Source organism: Bufo gargarizans, unplaced genomic scaffold (genome assembly GCF_014858855.1).
Source record: "Bufo gargarizans isolate SCDJY-AF-19 unplaced genomic scaffold, ASM1485885v1 original_scaffold_1135_pilon, whole genome shotgun sequence".
Taxonomy (NCBI): Eukaryota; Metazoa; Chordata; class Amphibia; order Anura; family Bufonidae; genus Bufo; species Bufo gargarizans.
This window is the reverse complement of record NW_025334249.1, coordinates 1,652-19,011: the sequence shown is the minus strand read 5'-3', so window position 1 is coordinate 19,011 and position 17,360 is coordinate 1,652. Positions and strand designations below refer to the sequence as shown.

At 40.7% G+C, this 17,360-nt stretch overlaps 1 protein-coding gene across 1 annotated transcript; it reads left to right on the top strand.

Annotated features, from left to right (window-relative positions):
• Positions 1 to 2,848: 2,848 nt before the first annotated feature.
• LOC122922999 (T-cell activation Rho GTPase-activating protein-like) lies at positions 2,849 to 15,900 on the top strand. The gene is given in 11 exon segments (XM_044273787.1): positions 2,849 to 2,905; positions 4,687 to 4,771; positions 4,869 to 4,922; positions 7,070 to 7,136; positions 7,527 to 7,687; positions 9,624 to 9,785; positions 10,201 to 10,310; positions 10,898 to 11,093; positions 12,791 to 12,905; positions 13,981 to 15,017; positions 15,019 to 15,900. Coding segments are annotated over 10 exon segments (2,145 nt in total). The 5' UTR covers positions 2,849 to 2,905; positions 4,687 to 4,744; the 3' UTR covers positions 15,235 to 15,900.
• The last annotated feature ends 1,460 nt before the right edge of the window (positions 15,901 to 17,360 follow it).

Genomic DNA, 17,360 nt, shown 5'->3' with positions numbered 1-17,360 from the left:
GGGTTTGGGTACCAAACATGCGCGATTTTTCTCACGCGAGTGAAAAACGCATGACAATGTTTTGCACTCGCGCTGAAAAATCGTGCATTTTCCCGCAATGCACCCGCCTCTTATCCGGGCAAAAAACATGACGCCCATGTGAAAGAGCCCTAACTCCTGACACCATATCAAATCTACTGCAAATCTACTATATCTCATATTTTTATGTCCTAGAAAATGCACACAGTGATGTCATGCTACAGAACTTGGGTGATGCACACAATTATCTCTTCCACAAGGTTAAAGGGCATCTGTGAACAGATTTGTACCTGGCTGACCTGTTCCACGTGCGCTCGGCAGCTGAAGGCATCTGTGTTGGTCCCATGTTCATATGTGCCTGCACTGCTCAGAAAAATTAACTTTTAATATATGCAAATGAGCTTCTAGGAACAAAGAGGAGCTGCCATTACACCTAGAGGATCAGTGGAGAGGACGCTGCAATTGCAGAGAAAGCGGATCCTCTAGGTGTAATGGCAACACCTCGGAGGAACATTTTCATGTATTAGAATTTCATTTTTCTCAGCAATGTGGGCAAATATGAACATGGGACCAACACAGATGCCTTCAGCTGCCAAGCGCACATGTAACAGGTCAGTCAGTCATAGGTACAAATCTGCTGTGACAGTAAAGTCACAAATGCAACTGAGCACCACACAGTAGTAGAAGTCAAAGCTGAGGGATATAAAGAAGCAGCCTAGCCCCACATCCTGATAGCAGCCAAGGCCTATAGAGAAGACAGGTCTGTGACCAAGGCCAGTTGCTAAGTAAACTGAGCTGAGGTGTCCAACTGACAGCAATACTGTGTGCAATACTGAGTGCTGCAAGGAGACGGATACCATGATTATGCAGGGAGAGTGTAGAGTGGTTGCGAGTAGAGAAATACTGCAAGCCTGGAGAATCTGGGGAACTAACTGCTCCTCAGCCACCTTTATTGCTGCTACTGTACCTAGTGGAGATCCCAACCAAGGTGTCAACACCCAGGGAGGTTAGGTGCACCACAAGCCAAGGGAAAGAGTAAGCAATGCCTTCTTTTCTACCTAAGACTGTTTCATTATAGAGACTCTGTAACCATTCATTGCCCTATGTGGAAAAATAACCACCTAGCCTCTTGATTCTTTTAAGAATATTCTATATGTCAGACATGTTGCCCCATGCGAGAGCAGTAAATATTCTTTTTGCAGGTTGTACCTGTGTCCAACTATGTTATTTTCCCCATCCTGGAGTGGGGAGCCATGGATACCACTTACACATTCCGATACCACAGTATCAAAGTCTTTGGAGCCCTGTTCTAATGATATCTTCTGCAGCCACTGCAGTTACACTCATGTGCATGAGCACAAGTCTTTCCCTGTTCCTGCACCACTTACTACCTTGCTCTCCCCCTTGTCTCAGCTCAGTTACTTCTCTTTCGCATTGCTCAAACATCACAGAACTTGGCTTGCAATAGCGTGACATAATCCCACCAGGTCATTTAAACCCAGTTCATGCATCGAGACACCGCCTTAATGTTCAAGAAGAACTTGCCATCCCTTCTTACCACCTGTCTGCTTGCCTAAGTACTCTGCTACATCAGTGTACTCTTCAACGCTGCAACATCAGTGTGTTCATCCACTCAGCTACACCATTATCTCTGCAACATCGTTAGCCTGCTACACCTCCAATTTAACAAGAATCGCTATAAATCAGGTATACCTGGGCCAATCTGCCTATAATACTGACTGCACAATAACTCTACAGCTAACAGAATGGAATACCTATGACTCTTGGTGCACTGCACAGTTATGTACACCACAATAAATTGTAGCAGAGTCTGTAGTTCAGAAGTCTCCTGCACTCTCCCTGCAGTCTCCCTGCACTCTCCCTGCAGTCTCCCTGCAGTCTCCCTGCACTCTCCCTGCACTCTCCCTGCACTCTCCCTGCACTCTCCCTCTCCAATATTATCCTACAGTCCCTGTTAACAGTTTGCAGCAACAATGTCCCTAGTGCATAAGCGTCTTGTCACGTCTCACCCAATGCTTAGCTCACAAGAAAATGGCGGCGAACGAGCGGGATCAGAGTTTTATAGGGCTCTGCCTAGCTGTAACCTCACATGCAGATTAGCAGGCTGCCTGGAATTATGGGTGATCTCTCGTTCCTGGGCTTGTCTCCTCTACATTTACTTTCACTTTCTAAAATGTGTAGCTGCCATTTTAGAAAAAATGATTTAACACGAAGTGCGAAGAAACGCTGATTTGTTTAGAACTGAAGTTTTACTAAATTTCAGACCGAATTCTGCTTCGGATGCTTCACTCAACAGAATTGATTACCTATTCTGAGCATATGGCGGAATGCCACTTTAATTAACCCCACCCAGAAAAAACATGTTTTCTTCTTCTGTGACATTTGTTTTACACCCACTACCTCTGACAACTTTCACTAAACAATGCAACTTATTATTAATTGTTCTTGTATCTAATGATAATACTTTTACGTGTAATACTGATTTTGATGAAGCTCCTTTTGGTTATCGGATGTAATGTCTGCGTAAAAGGAGGATTTATTGTTTTGGTGGCACCAGAACACAGGCCGTGATGTCATGGGTGATTTTACCTGGGTATTGTCATGATTTCCACTACTAGTCCCCTGTATGAGAGAGGAGGAAGCAGGCGTGCTTTGCAAAACAGTGACTTTTACAGAGCAACCCACAATGATGCTTCTTCCTGTCTCCGTGACTCTTGTGAATTTCCACCTGCCCCCTACACAAAATAGGAAAGCGTGGAGAACACTTCACTAGACTGTAGCCTGGCGCTGGATGGTAATGCACCTTGTCTCCTCTTTGTTACAGTTCTTGTGAAGTGAAGGAACTCTGGCTGGATACACTTGTGTGGTAAGTGGCCCAATACAATGTATGACAATAAGAAATGAATGATGAATGAAAAGTTAATAGGGCAGCAAAAACGCTATTAAAATTACATTTTTCTACATAGATAATTGGATGTTTTTATATGAATTATTATTGTTATTAGCTATTATTTATATTACGCCTACATATTCCACGGCTGTGTACAGAAAATGCATACAGATCACATTTCTCTTGCTCAATAGGACAAATCATGTTAACATTCATACCTTATACCTAACTCTACCTTCAATGGCTCATATTCATATTACTTGCATGTGACCTGAGGAGTTATAGCTCTGTGGTGTACAACGTGCTCACTGTTTATGCGCCTTGCGCAGTTATATTACATATATCACTGTCTTACTTAATTTAGACATGTGTATTACAGGTATAGGGTATTTATTCGTTATCCAGCATGTTGAAGTATGTCATTCCTAGTGACTTTTGACTCTAATATAATATATAAAATGATAGTAAATACTTGATTTGCTTCTGTTTCTGAATTGATAGTGTGTTCTTATGGTTTATATGATGTATCAAGGATTTTATAGATTCGAGCACTGCTCTTAAGGTTGCAATGATGAGACCTCTACTATCAGAGTAGATATCACAGGACACTGTGTACATAATCTGACCCGCTCAAACTTTGTTTTTTATCTGTTATGTTGATTGTGTCACCATGGGAGTTGCCTGTGGTTGAAGAGATGAACAGTCGCCCTTTTCACGTGCAGCCATTCAAGCGACACCCTTCTAGATAACATGTTTTTCAGTACTATTGGGTTGATAACTTGCACTGTGCATGTTGAGTTTGTAATGAACCACAGAAACTGCATGGCTACATAAACACACATACTTACATGTATATAGCCCACAGGATAGCTACTGTATACTGCAAGTCTAATTCAAAATTAAAGTTGCAAAAATTGATGAAAGGTTCCAGCTCATGTCCTTTATGCATTGCCTTTTCTCTAGACTTTATTCACTCAGTCTGAGATAATACGTGGTTAAAAATTACATAAAAAATAATTTAGTAAAGCTGCAAGAGTAAGCATGCCACTCAAAGCTATTACAGGATCATCCTTGCTGAAAGGAGAACTGTAGCTTTACACATGTGGAACCACCTATGACCACCAGGTGGCATGAAGTAGAGCATTTTGAATATATACCATTTACCATGTATATAATATATACAGAATACAATACAATAACCATAATGATATAATAGTGTTTGCTCTTTTCATATTTTGCAATACCCCATTAGAATGGCCCTTGTGTTCCCTAAATTTTTTCATGTGCACATGATAGGCTAAGTTCACATTTCGGTTATTCGATGAGTTATTTCCAACAGTTAGAGCTTCAGTTGCGCATCTCCGTGATTGTGGACCCATTCAAGTGAATGGGTCCGCATCCATGATGCGGAGTGCACACGGGCCGGGGCCGGTGCCTGTGTATTGCCGACCCGCCGTATGCGGACCGCAATATGGCCATGGGCACACAACGTTCGTGTGCAAGAGGCCTAAAGTAAAGATTTGCACCTGTTCTGTGTTTTTGACCTGCACCTGTTTGTGGTGCGCAATAAATTATGCAAATAACTGATCAAATAACTGAAGTGAAAACTCAACCATAAATATACAAAACAAATAGTAGATGTTATTATTGATTAAAGTATTATGCAAAAGATGAGAATAAAGTGACCATAGATGGGTTTAGATCTCCTGAAGGTTCAGTTGGATTCTGACAGCTAACCAAACGATTTCTGCTTACAGGCAGATAAGAGAAGTTGGTGGGATTGAGGGTACTACTGCCCCCTGTGCAGCATTACTAATGAAGGTTCTCACAGGCTGCAATGCTGTAAGTATACTATATGAGCTATATGTTTTAGTTTATATGCCTGAGTTCAGACTCCGTCGTCATCATCATCACGATCCTTATTTTATTTTCATTGCAGTCTAAAGCTCTGGCTGCCAACAACATGGATACCTTAATCGACTGCCATACAGAAGTGAGTCACTGATGTATGTTTTGTATGTGTTTGAATGGAGGAAACAACCATGAATGGTTCCTCTTAAAAGAAAAATCTACTTCTCATTTATTCATATACTGTTCTGTTTAGTGGAAACAATGAATGACATCAGGAGGATGAGCTTAGCAGTTCAAATTATGCACAATAGTCTATTCACTGCATGACCTTTCTCTGTGTGTGTGTGTGTGTGTGTGTGTGTGTGTGTATATATATATATATATATATATATCTCAACAGCTTTTAAAAGTTTTCCTACCATGCTCTAGGTTATGTAAAGACCTATTATAATAATAATCTTTATTTCTATAGCATCAGCATATTCTGTATCACTTTGCAATCAGAGGGAACATGTACAGATGTAGTAGAGCTAACAGTCATACTTGATGAGTTATCACAGTTAACGTGTTATGACTGTGACTGTTAACTCTGCTGCATCTGTACTTCTTATTCAAGTCTAGGCAAATGCAGTAGAGTTAACACACACACTTGGTGAGTTATTGCATCTAATTATCACGTGATGACTGTGACTGTTAACTCTGCTACATCTGTACAAACAAAATCAGACATTACAGAGAACCCGGCTTACAATCAATCAATTAGACTTTTCAAAATGTATCCCTATTTGTCCCCAGTAGTGCAGCATAACTTAAGGCCCCTTTTCACCGCCCAATATTCTGGCAGATTATCGCTAGCGAGTGTTTGTACGAACGCTCCTTTGAGATAATCGGCCATTTAAAGGTGCCACTGATACAATGAACAGGTAATCACATCTTTCATGCAGTCATCTAAATCATCAGTTGTCGGCAGCAGATTGGGCCATCTAAACAGCCTCTGCTGCCTGCCATGATTCTGTATGGGGATGAGTGATGGCATTAGTGATCGCTGCTCCTGTTACTGTGGAGGAGAGCGCTGCATGTAAATGCAGAGGCTCCCTCCACTGATGAGCAGGCGATTATCAGTAAGGAATGCTTCCTTCCTGACAATCATCCGCTATATCAATCAGTGTAAAGAGGCCTTTTATCCTGCTTGGACATTTCCAAAGTTTTCATATGTAACCCACTTTGTATTTCCTTGATTGATATGGATGACGCATCCTGTTTTCTTCGAATCAAGAGCTTCCACTGTACTGCTGTGAATGGTGTTCTACTTGGGAGGTAGATAGCAACCAGTTCACGAGCAGAAGGGAACTGAAGCCTCTGCCCACAACAGGGAATTCCCAATATGTATGTGCCAGTTCACTGCTGGAGCACAAGTGCTAGATATGGAGAAGACATCCACATCAATCAATGAAAGAGGGGTTTGTGTTACAGATAAAAAAAAGCCAGAGACTTCCAAACAGAATATACAACCGATCTACACCTTTGGCCGTATCTACTTACAATGCAGGACATTTAAAAACTTTTTTTGTAAGTTACACTAGGCTACTGGAAACAAACAGGGATACATTAAAGGGAACCTGTCACCGGGATTTTGTGTATAGAGCTGAGGACATGGGTTGCTAGATGGCCGCTAGCACATCCACAATACTCAGTCCCCATAGCTCTGTGTGCTTTTATTGTGTAAAAAAACTGATTTGATACATATGCAAATTTCCTGAGATGAGTCCTGTCCCTGACTCATCTCACATACAGGACTCATCTCAGGTTAATTTGCATATGTATCAAATCTTTTTTTTTTTTAACACAATAAAAGCACACAGAGCTATGGGGACTGGGTATTGCGGATGTGCTAGCGGCCATCTAGCAACCCATGTCCTCAACTCTATACATCAAATCCAGGTGACAGGTTCCCTTTAAGAATGGGCTTTTCATAATGTGGAGTATGGTGGGACCATTTTAGAGGGACAAACTGATGACCGGATCCCTTTAAAAGAAACCAATCTAATGCTTTATAATGAACAGTGTGGGCAGCTCATTTTCAGCCAGGTTTCCAGCCTCTGAATATAAATGTGCCTGATTCATGATGACAGCAATGAAATTTATGGTGACTTGATAATGTCTGAGTGATGGAAATGTATGGCGTTTCCTAAGACAGCAAATTGTAAATTATTTTAGTAATATTCTTTAGTTTAATGGATCTGAATAATATCCAGTCATATCTTATAGTTTCTTTATTCTTTTTCACAGGCAGATGCCAAGAAGTACCAATTATTGGCAGACGTGATCGGTGAGGGGGGCATCTACCATGCCATCGGTGAGTAAAATCGTTGCTTTATGGAGTTTGGTTCTAGTTAAGAACTAGATGCAGAATGACGATGATAGCAATCAGACGTGGCAGATTTGCAATGTGGATTCTGCACTAGAAATTTGCAGGAAATTATAGTCCAATATAAGTGAATAGTTTTTTTTTCATAAACCTCAACCACAGCAAAGTTTTCAAATCCACAGGTGATGAGACCCGCAGTGGATAATTCTGCAATGGTTGGTCTGTTTTGGTATAGTTATGTGACATACTGTCAGAGTGCCCACACTGGAAACTGATATGATAGAACTTTCCCAGTATGACAGGTCTAAGCAGAATATTTCTCTTGTGGTTTGCCACAACATTTCATTTCATTTGTGTCTCTTTTCTTGCTCTGTCCAGAAAGCCCCAAGAAGAGAAAAGCAGTCATCTCCTGGCCCTTTACATTAAGACGAAGCTCAAACCTCTCAGAGTCTTCAAGTCCACCAGAACTAAAGACCACCTTATTTGACCAACCACTATCCATTATCTGTGAGGAGGACAACCTTCCCAAAGCAATACTTGTAAGCAAGATTTCTATTTGTTTTTGTAAAGGGGCTGTATACAATTAGAGAAAGGTCTTTTTTTCATTATGCTTCCGGAAATAGTGCTGCTCTTGTTCATGGGAATGTTTGGTGGTAGACAGGAAATGTCTTCTTGGTGGCCTTTTGAGTGGATACAGTTACACTTAATAGTACAAGCGTCCAAAAGAATAGTAAATGCTTTATGTGTATAAGGCTACTTTCACCTCCACCATAGGATCTCAAAACCGGATGAAAACGCTTCAGTTTTGTCTCCATTCATTGTCAATAGGGACAAAACTGAACTGAATGGAACGGAGTGCACCAGAATGCATTCCGTTCTGTTTTGTTCCCATGCCACACACAAAAACGTTGCAAGCAGAGCTTTTGTGTGCGTCATGGGATACTGATCAAGACGGATCTGGTATGAAACAAAATGTAAGTCAAAGGTGCTGGATCCGTTTTCTCTGACATGAAATAAAACAGATCCGGCTCCTATTGACTAAGGCTACTTTCACACTTGCGCTTGATCGGATCCGTTCTGAACGGATCCGATCATATTAATGCAGACGGAGGCTCCGTTCAGTACGGATCCGTCTGCATTAATAACTTAGAAAAATTTCTAAGTGCGAAAGTAGCCTGAGCGGATCCGTTCAGACTTTCAATGTAAAGTCAATGGGGGATGGATCCGCTTGAAGATTGAGCCATATGGTGTCATCTTCAAGCGGATCCGTTCCCATTGACTTACATTGTAAGTCTGGACAGATCCGCACGCCTCCGCACGGCCAGGCGGACAGCTGAACGCTGCAAGCAGCGTTCAGGTGTCCGCACGGCCGTGCGGAGGCGAGCGGAGCGGAGGCTGAACGCCGCCAGACTGATGCAGTCTGAGCGGATCCGCATCCATTCAGACTGCATCAGGGCTGGACGGAAGCGTTCTGCTCCGCTCGTGAGCTCCTTCATTGTAAAATGAAAATGGTTTCTTGATAAATCCGCTTTCTACGAGTACAGCTGGGTTTTTCAAACTACCATGACTGTATGTTACACCTATTTTCTGACATAAAAATGGCTTTGACCAGAAAGAAAAAAATAAAAGTTTTTGCTGGATCCGGCAGGGGATCAGCAAAAACGCATCCGGTCAATAATACAACCGTCTCCATCCGTTCAGAATGGATTCCATTGTATTATCTCCAAAATGAACAAGATGGATCCGGCACTAAAATCATTGTAAGTCAATGGGTGCCGGATCCGTTTTTTTCCGTGTCCGAAAAACGGATCCGGCACTATTGACTTACATTTTATTTCATGCCTGATCCGTCTGCTTGAAGTGGTTTTGTGTCCAGCATGGGAAAGCTACAAAATGGAATAGAATGCATTTGGTGCACTCCTTTCTGGTTTGTTCACTTTTGTCCCCATTGACAACGAATGGACAAAACTGATGTGTTTTTCCTCCGGTTTTGAGATCCTTTGCCGGATCTCAAAACCAGAAAGGAAAACACAGATGTGATAGTAGCCTTACACATGACAGATTTGTCTCAGTTGTTTCCATGTTTGTTCCAAATTTGTGGAGAAATTAAGGGGTTTAAGACATAACTACCAAATGTTAATACAACCTAGTAATGCTGGTTATCCTACTCCATAAAGGACATGCTTTATCAACTAATTTACTTTGGACAGATTGGTGAAATTTATCGTTTAGAGCCAAAAACCCCATACTTAAACAAATGATATCTTGTGGAGCTAAGGTGGTGGTTTCTTTTATTTACAGTACCTCAAGACAGCACAGCCTTGAGGTAACTCAAGAGTATGTACCTCCTAGGCTATGTCTACCATAAGTTGTGAACCTAGAGAATAGAGGACAGTTAGTTCATTTACCAGTAATAAATATACCACAAAAGTATTGACATAAAGAAACAATTCCTTTTTCATAATTTCTCTTCAGGACATATTAACTATCCTGAGAGTGCAAGGTCCACAGACGGAAGGCATTTTTCGCAAAGCTGCCAATGAGCGAGCTCGCAAGGAACTCAAGGATGACCTGAACTATGGAAGGGACTTGGACTTGAAAAGCAAATCTGTGCACCTATTGGCTGTTGTATTTAAGGTAAATTAGACTACTATGTCCTTTACCATTATTTACTTTTTGGAGTCTAAAATTATCAATGATGCTTCTTGTGGGAACATCTGGTTGTTTCATCTTATTACAATGGTTGTCCATTAGGGAGAATGGCTTTCACTTATCTGTTTCCACGGTTCAATTTCCTGTCCTATCTCTGTATCGAAATGCCCTAACCAAGGCAGCGTGTCTTGTTGGTGAACCTAAACGCTGTTCCCCACACATGGTGAGCCAGCACCTTGTGAATATGTACTGCCTGACCCTGTAGCTATACAGAACCCAGAACCCCCATTCACTTCAGAATCAAATCAAAGGTCTTTCAGTATCCTGCTTTGTAACTGATAAATCTACCATATTTGTCTATGTATGTCAAATAATCTAAAAAATATTCTCTCAATATCAGGATTTCTTAAGAGGGATCCCAAACCAGCTGCTGTCATCTGAACTTTATAGCAAGTGGATGTCTTCATTGGAGAAGCCAAGGTTGGAAGAGAAAATTGAGGAAATGAAAAGGTGAGAGCTTCTTTAAGGTCTTGTATAGTAACAGTACACACAGTACATACAGTGTTGTGGCCAATCATGTATCTGCTACCAGTAAAATATTCATTCTGATCTGAATCTTCCTTCCAATCACATGTGCCATAGACTGGCTGTGATTTTGGCATGGTAAATTCATTATGGTTGTACTCTGCGATTGTCCATTGGAAGTTGAAAATATAGCAATTTGAGACCACTGTTGTCAGAGTGACCATTGTATATTTAATCTATTTATAGTTTTTTTTCTTCATGAGTTTTAGAAATTCAAACACTTTTTTTTTACTTTTATTTATTGCTTATCTGCTTTTGGCCTATGCTGTATATTAACAGCTATTACTAATCTACATGCCCAAGGATCACTTTTTTTTTTTTTTGTTACTGCTGCTTCAGCTAGTCTAACCTGAACGTATCAGAATCTGAACGGGAGTTTTTGGTGAAAAATTTTGCATTCTAGTTCCTCTTTTGTAGGGAAGTCTTTAGTTTCATGCATGAGTTGGAAGTTTTTAGAATGGTTGGACTAAGATTTCAGAAATTCTAACTGCTTTTTGTTTCCCTTTTTGCAGTGCTTCAGAGAAACTACCAAAACCAAATTTTATTTTGCTACGACACTTGATATGTGTTCTCCATCATATTAGTAAAGCTTCAGATATAAACAAGATGGACGCCAGAAACTTAGCAGTTTGCATTGCTCCAACCATGCTCATCCCTCAGGTTGATAAGAACCTTCCCCTTGAAACTCAAAAGGAGCTGAACGAAAAGGTAAACAGAAGAACGAGTGACATGTTGGAAAAGGATAGCAATAAAATAACTATCTTCAAGCACCACTGCATAGTTTAGCATTTACCATATCAGTAAGGCTACTTTCACACTGGCGTTTTGGCTTTCCGTTTGTGAGATCTGTTTAGGGCTCTCACAAGCGGTCCAAAACGGATCAGTTTTGCCCTAATGCATTCTGAATGGTAAAGGATCCGCTCAGAATGCATAAGTTCGCCTCACCATTCCGTTCTGGAGGCGGACACCAAAATGCTGCCTGCTTGATGAAACTGAGCCAAACGTATCCATCCTGACACACAATGTAAGTCAATAGTGACTGTTTTCTATGACACAATCTGACACAATGTAAAACAAATCCATCTCCCCATTGACTTTCAATAGAGTTCATGACGGATCCGTCTTGGCTATGTTACAGATAATACAAACGGATCCGTTCTGAACGGATGCATGCAGTTGTATTATTGTAATGGATCTGTTTTTGCAGATCCATGATGGATCCGCCCCCAAAACGCGAGTGTGAAAGTAGCCTAACTTTAAAATGGAATAACTGGTAAAACATGGCTGCCCTTAAATTACAAAATCAATAAGATATTTTTTAATTTTATTTTGCAACTTTAACCAGTCCACAGCCATCCTAGACCAGTATTATGTGACTGGACCAGATATATGACTCTCCTCTCCCCAGCTCCAGCCCAGTTCACTGACAGCTCTTCCTCTCTATTCCAAAACGTGCTCTTTTCTGTTTTTCAGTCTGCCCCATGCCCAGCTCTTTCATGGCAAAGTAACTTTTTTAACGTTCTTTCAGCAATATTACACAAAGATCCTCTCCCCAGTGCTTAAAGGAGTCGTGCACCTTTATGAATTTTTTTTTTGTTTTTTTTTTACAAACCCCACAACACTGGTTCTGGTTCCATCGCTGCCGGTCTGAACCTTGGATGTCCTCTTGTTAAAATCCAGTTTGACGTGAAGCACGTGACCACTGCAGCCAATCATTGGTTGATAGGTCACTGCTATGGACTGTAATTGGCTGCAGAGATCGCATGCCCATGACAAACCGGATGTTGACACAATGACAACAATAGGGCAACAATGGAGTCAGAACCTTTTTGGCGGGGATCAGGTAAATATGATCACCACAGTGGGTCTGCTGAAATGCTGTGGGGTATGTAAAAAAAACTTAAAGATGCACATAAAGGTGTACAACCACTTTAAAGAGAAGGAGACATCTGTGTACAGTTCCTCTAAGAATCTTAAATTACTGTCTTTGAGTGCCAGCCAGACACCAAGGGGGCAGTTTTAATCCTTTGTGTATACCCCTGGGTTCTGCCTTGTATACCATATTACTATATTAACAGTTCTACCTATAATAGCTTAGAGCAGGCATCCTCAAACTGCGGCCCTCCAGCTGTTGTAAAACTACAACTCCCACAATGCCCTGCTGTAGGCTGATACCTGTAGGCTGTTCAGGCATGCTGGGAGTTGTAGTTTTGCAACAGCTGGAGGGCCGCAGTTTGAGGATGCCTGCCTTAGAGTCATATTTGGAAAGATTTCTTCATTTATAGAGGAAATATGTCAATGTAATTAATTCACTCTTTAAATCCACAAAACATAAAAGTTTCATTTTTATTTTTTTCAGTTTTGACTCCCTGTATGCTTACTTCTATGTGTCCTTATTTTACCAGGTCACATTGCTGGTTGAGTTCTTCATAGATCACTGCTCTGAATTGTTTGGTGAAGATGTATCACAGTTAATCAGCAATTTGGAACAGGAATCTCTAGAAAACATTAATAGTCCAGGTATGTAAAGAAGGTAAAGTAACATTGTACATGTCACTTGGTGTCTACTTATATTTGAATATTCAGTAGTTTGTGGCATGAAGTTATTATTTTTAAAATGAATCTGTTTATATCCTCACGTCCAAAAAGTCCAAACCGATAAAACATAAAAAAATATCTCCTATACGGTGAACGCCATAACAGAAAAAATAAATTTGGGATTCGCCATTTTTTTGTCACTTGTACCCCCAAAAAATAGGATAGAACTGTTCGATTATGGAGCAGTTGTTCCATAAAATGCGGAATGCACGCAGCTTTTTTGGGGTTTTATTTTTTTCGCGTGGTATCGAATAGTATCTCAATACTTTTTTATGGTTTCAAAATGGAATCAAAATTTTGGTATCGTGACAACCCTGGTCCTATGTAAAATTTCTTAGATATGATCACCATTGTGTTCTCTCCATACACTTGAAAACTACAGTTCAGAATTCTATGATCTACAGGTCTCATTCACTCATAGCCAAAGAGATCTGAAAATCAGGGATCTTTGGCTTTTTTTAAACCCTACACCTGAAAAGTACTTACGTTAAGGCATGTTTCACACTGCCAGAGCTCTCTGGATCCGGCATTGCTGGATGTTACCAGAATGCTTGCCAGCCCAGTTGACAATAATGGGGTTTAACAGAGATCCGTCCACTAACTAAATATGCCAGGATTCCATCGGGCAAAAAATGCTGCACGGTCCAGAGAGCTCTGGCAGGATATTCCCTGCTTGAACAGCCTGCCGGAAATACAAATTGCAGTGTGAAACAGGCCTAAGTTAACACCTTTGTTTAACTGAGCCGACAGGAAAGCGTCCGGATCCCCTTCGGATCACATTATTTCAATAGAGTCCAGCAGTGAACAGCAATATCCGGCTAGGTGGCATACTGTTCTCTGCTGTAACAGCCAGCTGGATCAGTTAAACCGAGGTGTGCACCTACCCTAAGCTGAAATATAGTAAATGACCTGAAATATAAATGAGTATATACAGTATGTAATAACTAAAAGTGTGCATATATACGAAAACTAAGAAAACATATGTTGTCTTTTACAGAATTGCCTTTTCTTCCGAATGACTCTGCTTATGACAGTACTGACCCAGACCATGAGTGTAATGCAGGTACTTTCACCAGATACCAAACTGAGCAGCAAAGATCCAGCAGAGGTGAAAATGAGCAGGACACAATATACCATGATATGATTCTTTCAAATTTGCCTATAACCCACTTTAAAAAAGAGGTCAACAGCATGGGCAGAAGATGCTCGGAACCATTTATTTTTCCTTCACAGCATGATAAGCCAATAGCTGAAAAGAAGCTAACCAGAAGTCATGATGATGTTGCAATCAGGAAACAATGTCTACAGTGTAATAATGATAAGCTGCCTACTACTTCCCCCGAGAAATACTGTGATCGAGCTTTGTATAGGAAGAATATGCCAAAAGGTCTGAAAATTAATACAAACTATGACCCAAATATCATTGATGACGTTTTAGTCAGTGCATCCTCAAGCTGCTCTCTTGACAGCTCTTTCTCAGACTGTTCAGTTTTTACTAGCTCTCCACTTGTATCCCCCTTTAGTCCAAATAAAAAAGATTTGCCAAGGCACAATTCTTTATATGTAAAATGCGGTGTCATGAATGATATGATCAAAGTTGGACAAGAAATGAAGAAGCACTCAAATTCTTTTTGTTATGCAAAACACAAAAAACTGGTAACGAAAACACAAAGCTGGGGTCCTGACAGAGATAATGGTGGTGGATTACAACGAAATGGATTCAGCCAAAGTTTTCGTTACAGGAACCAAACTGAGAGTGATGGTTTTAGGGACAAGGCTTTCCAACATCCACAAGTTGTTAGAATAAAACCTAAATCTGCCAGGAAATTATCTGTAGATGAAGTGTTCAGAATGGTAGACCAACGAAATCCTGGGAAGCCTCCCTCATATGAAGAGTCAGTCCATAAAAATGGAAGCCCTTACAGTCATAGCATAACTGTGCAAACCGTGAGAGACAGTGTATCAAGTATTGACTGCTTTACACCTATTGGACCTTCAACAGACTCCATTCATGTAGAGAACATTTCTCTTAACTGACAATAGACCCAATTCTGTTACTGAGGTAAAGATGGACAATACTTGTGAACAAATTCTGCCAAATTGCCAGCTTGAGAGAACAAAATCAGGACTTGCTAGAACCAATTATGAATCCAGTCAGAGGAACAAGCACGAATGTATAAATCGAAGATGCAGTCAGCCAATCTTTGAGATTTATGATCAGATACAGTATGCTAAGGAATCCTATGTTTGAGCGAGCACATTGGTTTATTGTAAATACTGTAATATAGCACGTAGAACTTTTTATTAATGTGGCACTTCTTTGTGTTTTTGAGTGGGGTGTCTGATAACTAAGTTGACACTAGAGATCTGTTGCTCACAATATTACTGATTTGCTTATCTAACATTGGGAGAAGAAATCTTGGACAAAAGGCTATTTCCATGTGTTCATTAAAGAACAAGGAGAACTAAAATGATGTAAATGTGGCTTATTACTTCATTCACTTTTGTAACACTGTTCTCAAACTAAGGTATGATTCAGCCTAAGGCACGGACCTGGCAACTGGTTCATGTTCTATGATTCACAGGCCAAAGTAGTGAGGGGTCAGAGTTTCTTTGCAGAAAAATGGAGGTGTAAATAGCGCCATTTATTTCTTATTCTTTCTTGTGCGCAGATAGCACATGAACGAAAAATATGGCTCTCTGAATAAGCCGTTAATGTTATGATGATATTTATATGTATATGTATCAATGTTTAGTCCAATCACTATCCCACATTAGATTTTAATGTGAACTTTTAGATAGAAGTCAAACTATGGTTTGATGCAATGACACTACACTAAGCACTTTCGTACTGTTCTCTGAAGATTGTTTTATTGTAACTTGAACCAAATGTATTAAAAGGTGAAATATACGGTGACTTCATGGTCCTTTTCCTTGCAGTTGATTAGTGTACAGTAACAAATTCAATGGATTGTGGCATGACGGAGGGGACAAAGAGTATGTATGAAGGTCTGCAAATTTACTAAACATTCTTTACCACATTTCTTTAGTCACAGGGGCTGTATTCACCTATATGAGGTATGTTTTAAAAGGGTTTTCGGGTTTTAAGTGCGTAAAAATTATCATTGTATAGTAAAATCTCTTCCAACATCAGATAATCCAAAAAATATTATTCTGCTTTTCCACCACAGAACTACAATATAATGTGGAATTCCAGAGGACCATAAACATAGATAACCAGTTAGGGAATCCCTCTTGTTAGAAGATCCTTTGCCACAAATGTCCAGATGGGAATACTTATTTAAGCAAATTGAACTGTTACGTTGGTGTCCAGTGCTGTACTCGCTATGTGTCTGTCCGGTGTGTATGTGTGAACAAGTGCTTAGTTCTGTGTATCTTACCTCAGATTTAGCACTGCAGGGGTTACACCCCTTCTCCCCTTGCTCTGTGTGTTGCTGTCCATCTGCTGACTAACTAGTTCATCAGCTCCCCTGTAAATACCTGCTTGTCTTTCTCAGTCTTTGGGCTCATGCACACAAGCATGTATATCTTGTGCTTGTATTGCGGACTGCAAACAGAGGGTCCGCAATATATGGTCGCTGGCCGTGTGCACACCATATCACGGATGTAGACCTATTGACTTGAATGAGTCTGCAATCCACAAGATACGGCGATGGAGCGATTCCTTGGGATTTTGGTCCTTTCCTCTGCACTGCAAAAAAACTAGAACATGTTCTCTTTTTTTGTGGTGCTGAATGTATCTTGCAGATCAACTGAACAGGTCCGCAAATGGCAGGCACTAGGTCAGTACCTGTACATGGGCACAGGGCACACAGGTTTGTGTGCATGAGGCCTTTGTCTGAATAACACAGGTCAAGCTAATCTGCTTTTCCTTGCTACCTGAGCTATAATCCGTTTACCTGTTCATATACTGACAGTTGCCTTTTTGGACTTTGACATCAGCCTGTTGCTGGCTACAAGTTAGGCTGATTCCTGTGGCTCACCAGGCTACCATGCCTTGGTGGTTGGCACCGTGGATCCACATCCATAGACCATAACAAACAAATTAAAGGGCATCTGTCAGCAGATTTGTACCTATGAAACTTACTGACCTGTTACATGTGCACTTGGCAGCTGAAGGCATCTGTGTTGGCCCCATGTTCTCATATGCCCGTGTTGCTGAAAAAATAATGTTTTAATATATGGAAATGAGTCTCTAGGAGCAATGGGGGTGCTGCAATTACACCCAGGCTCGGACTGGCCCACCGGTGAGGCGGGGAATTCCTCAGTGGGCCCCCAGTCTCCTACGCCCTGAGATAAGATGGAGGAGTAATTATTTATCTTGTTTCACAGGAGAGATAATTATTGTAGCCACTA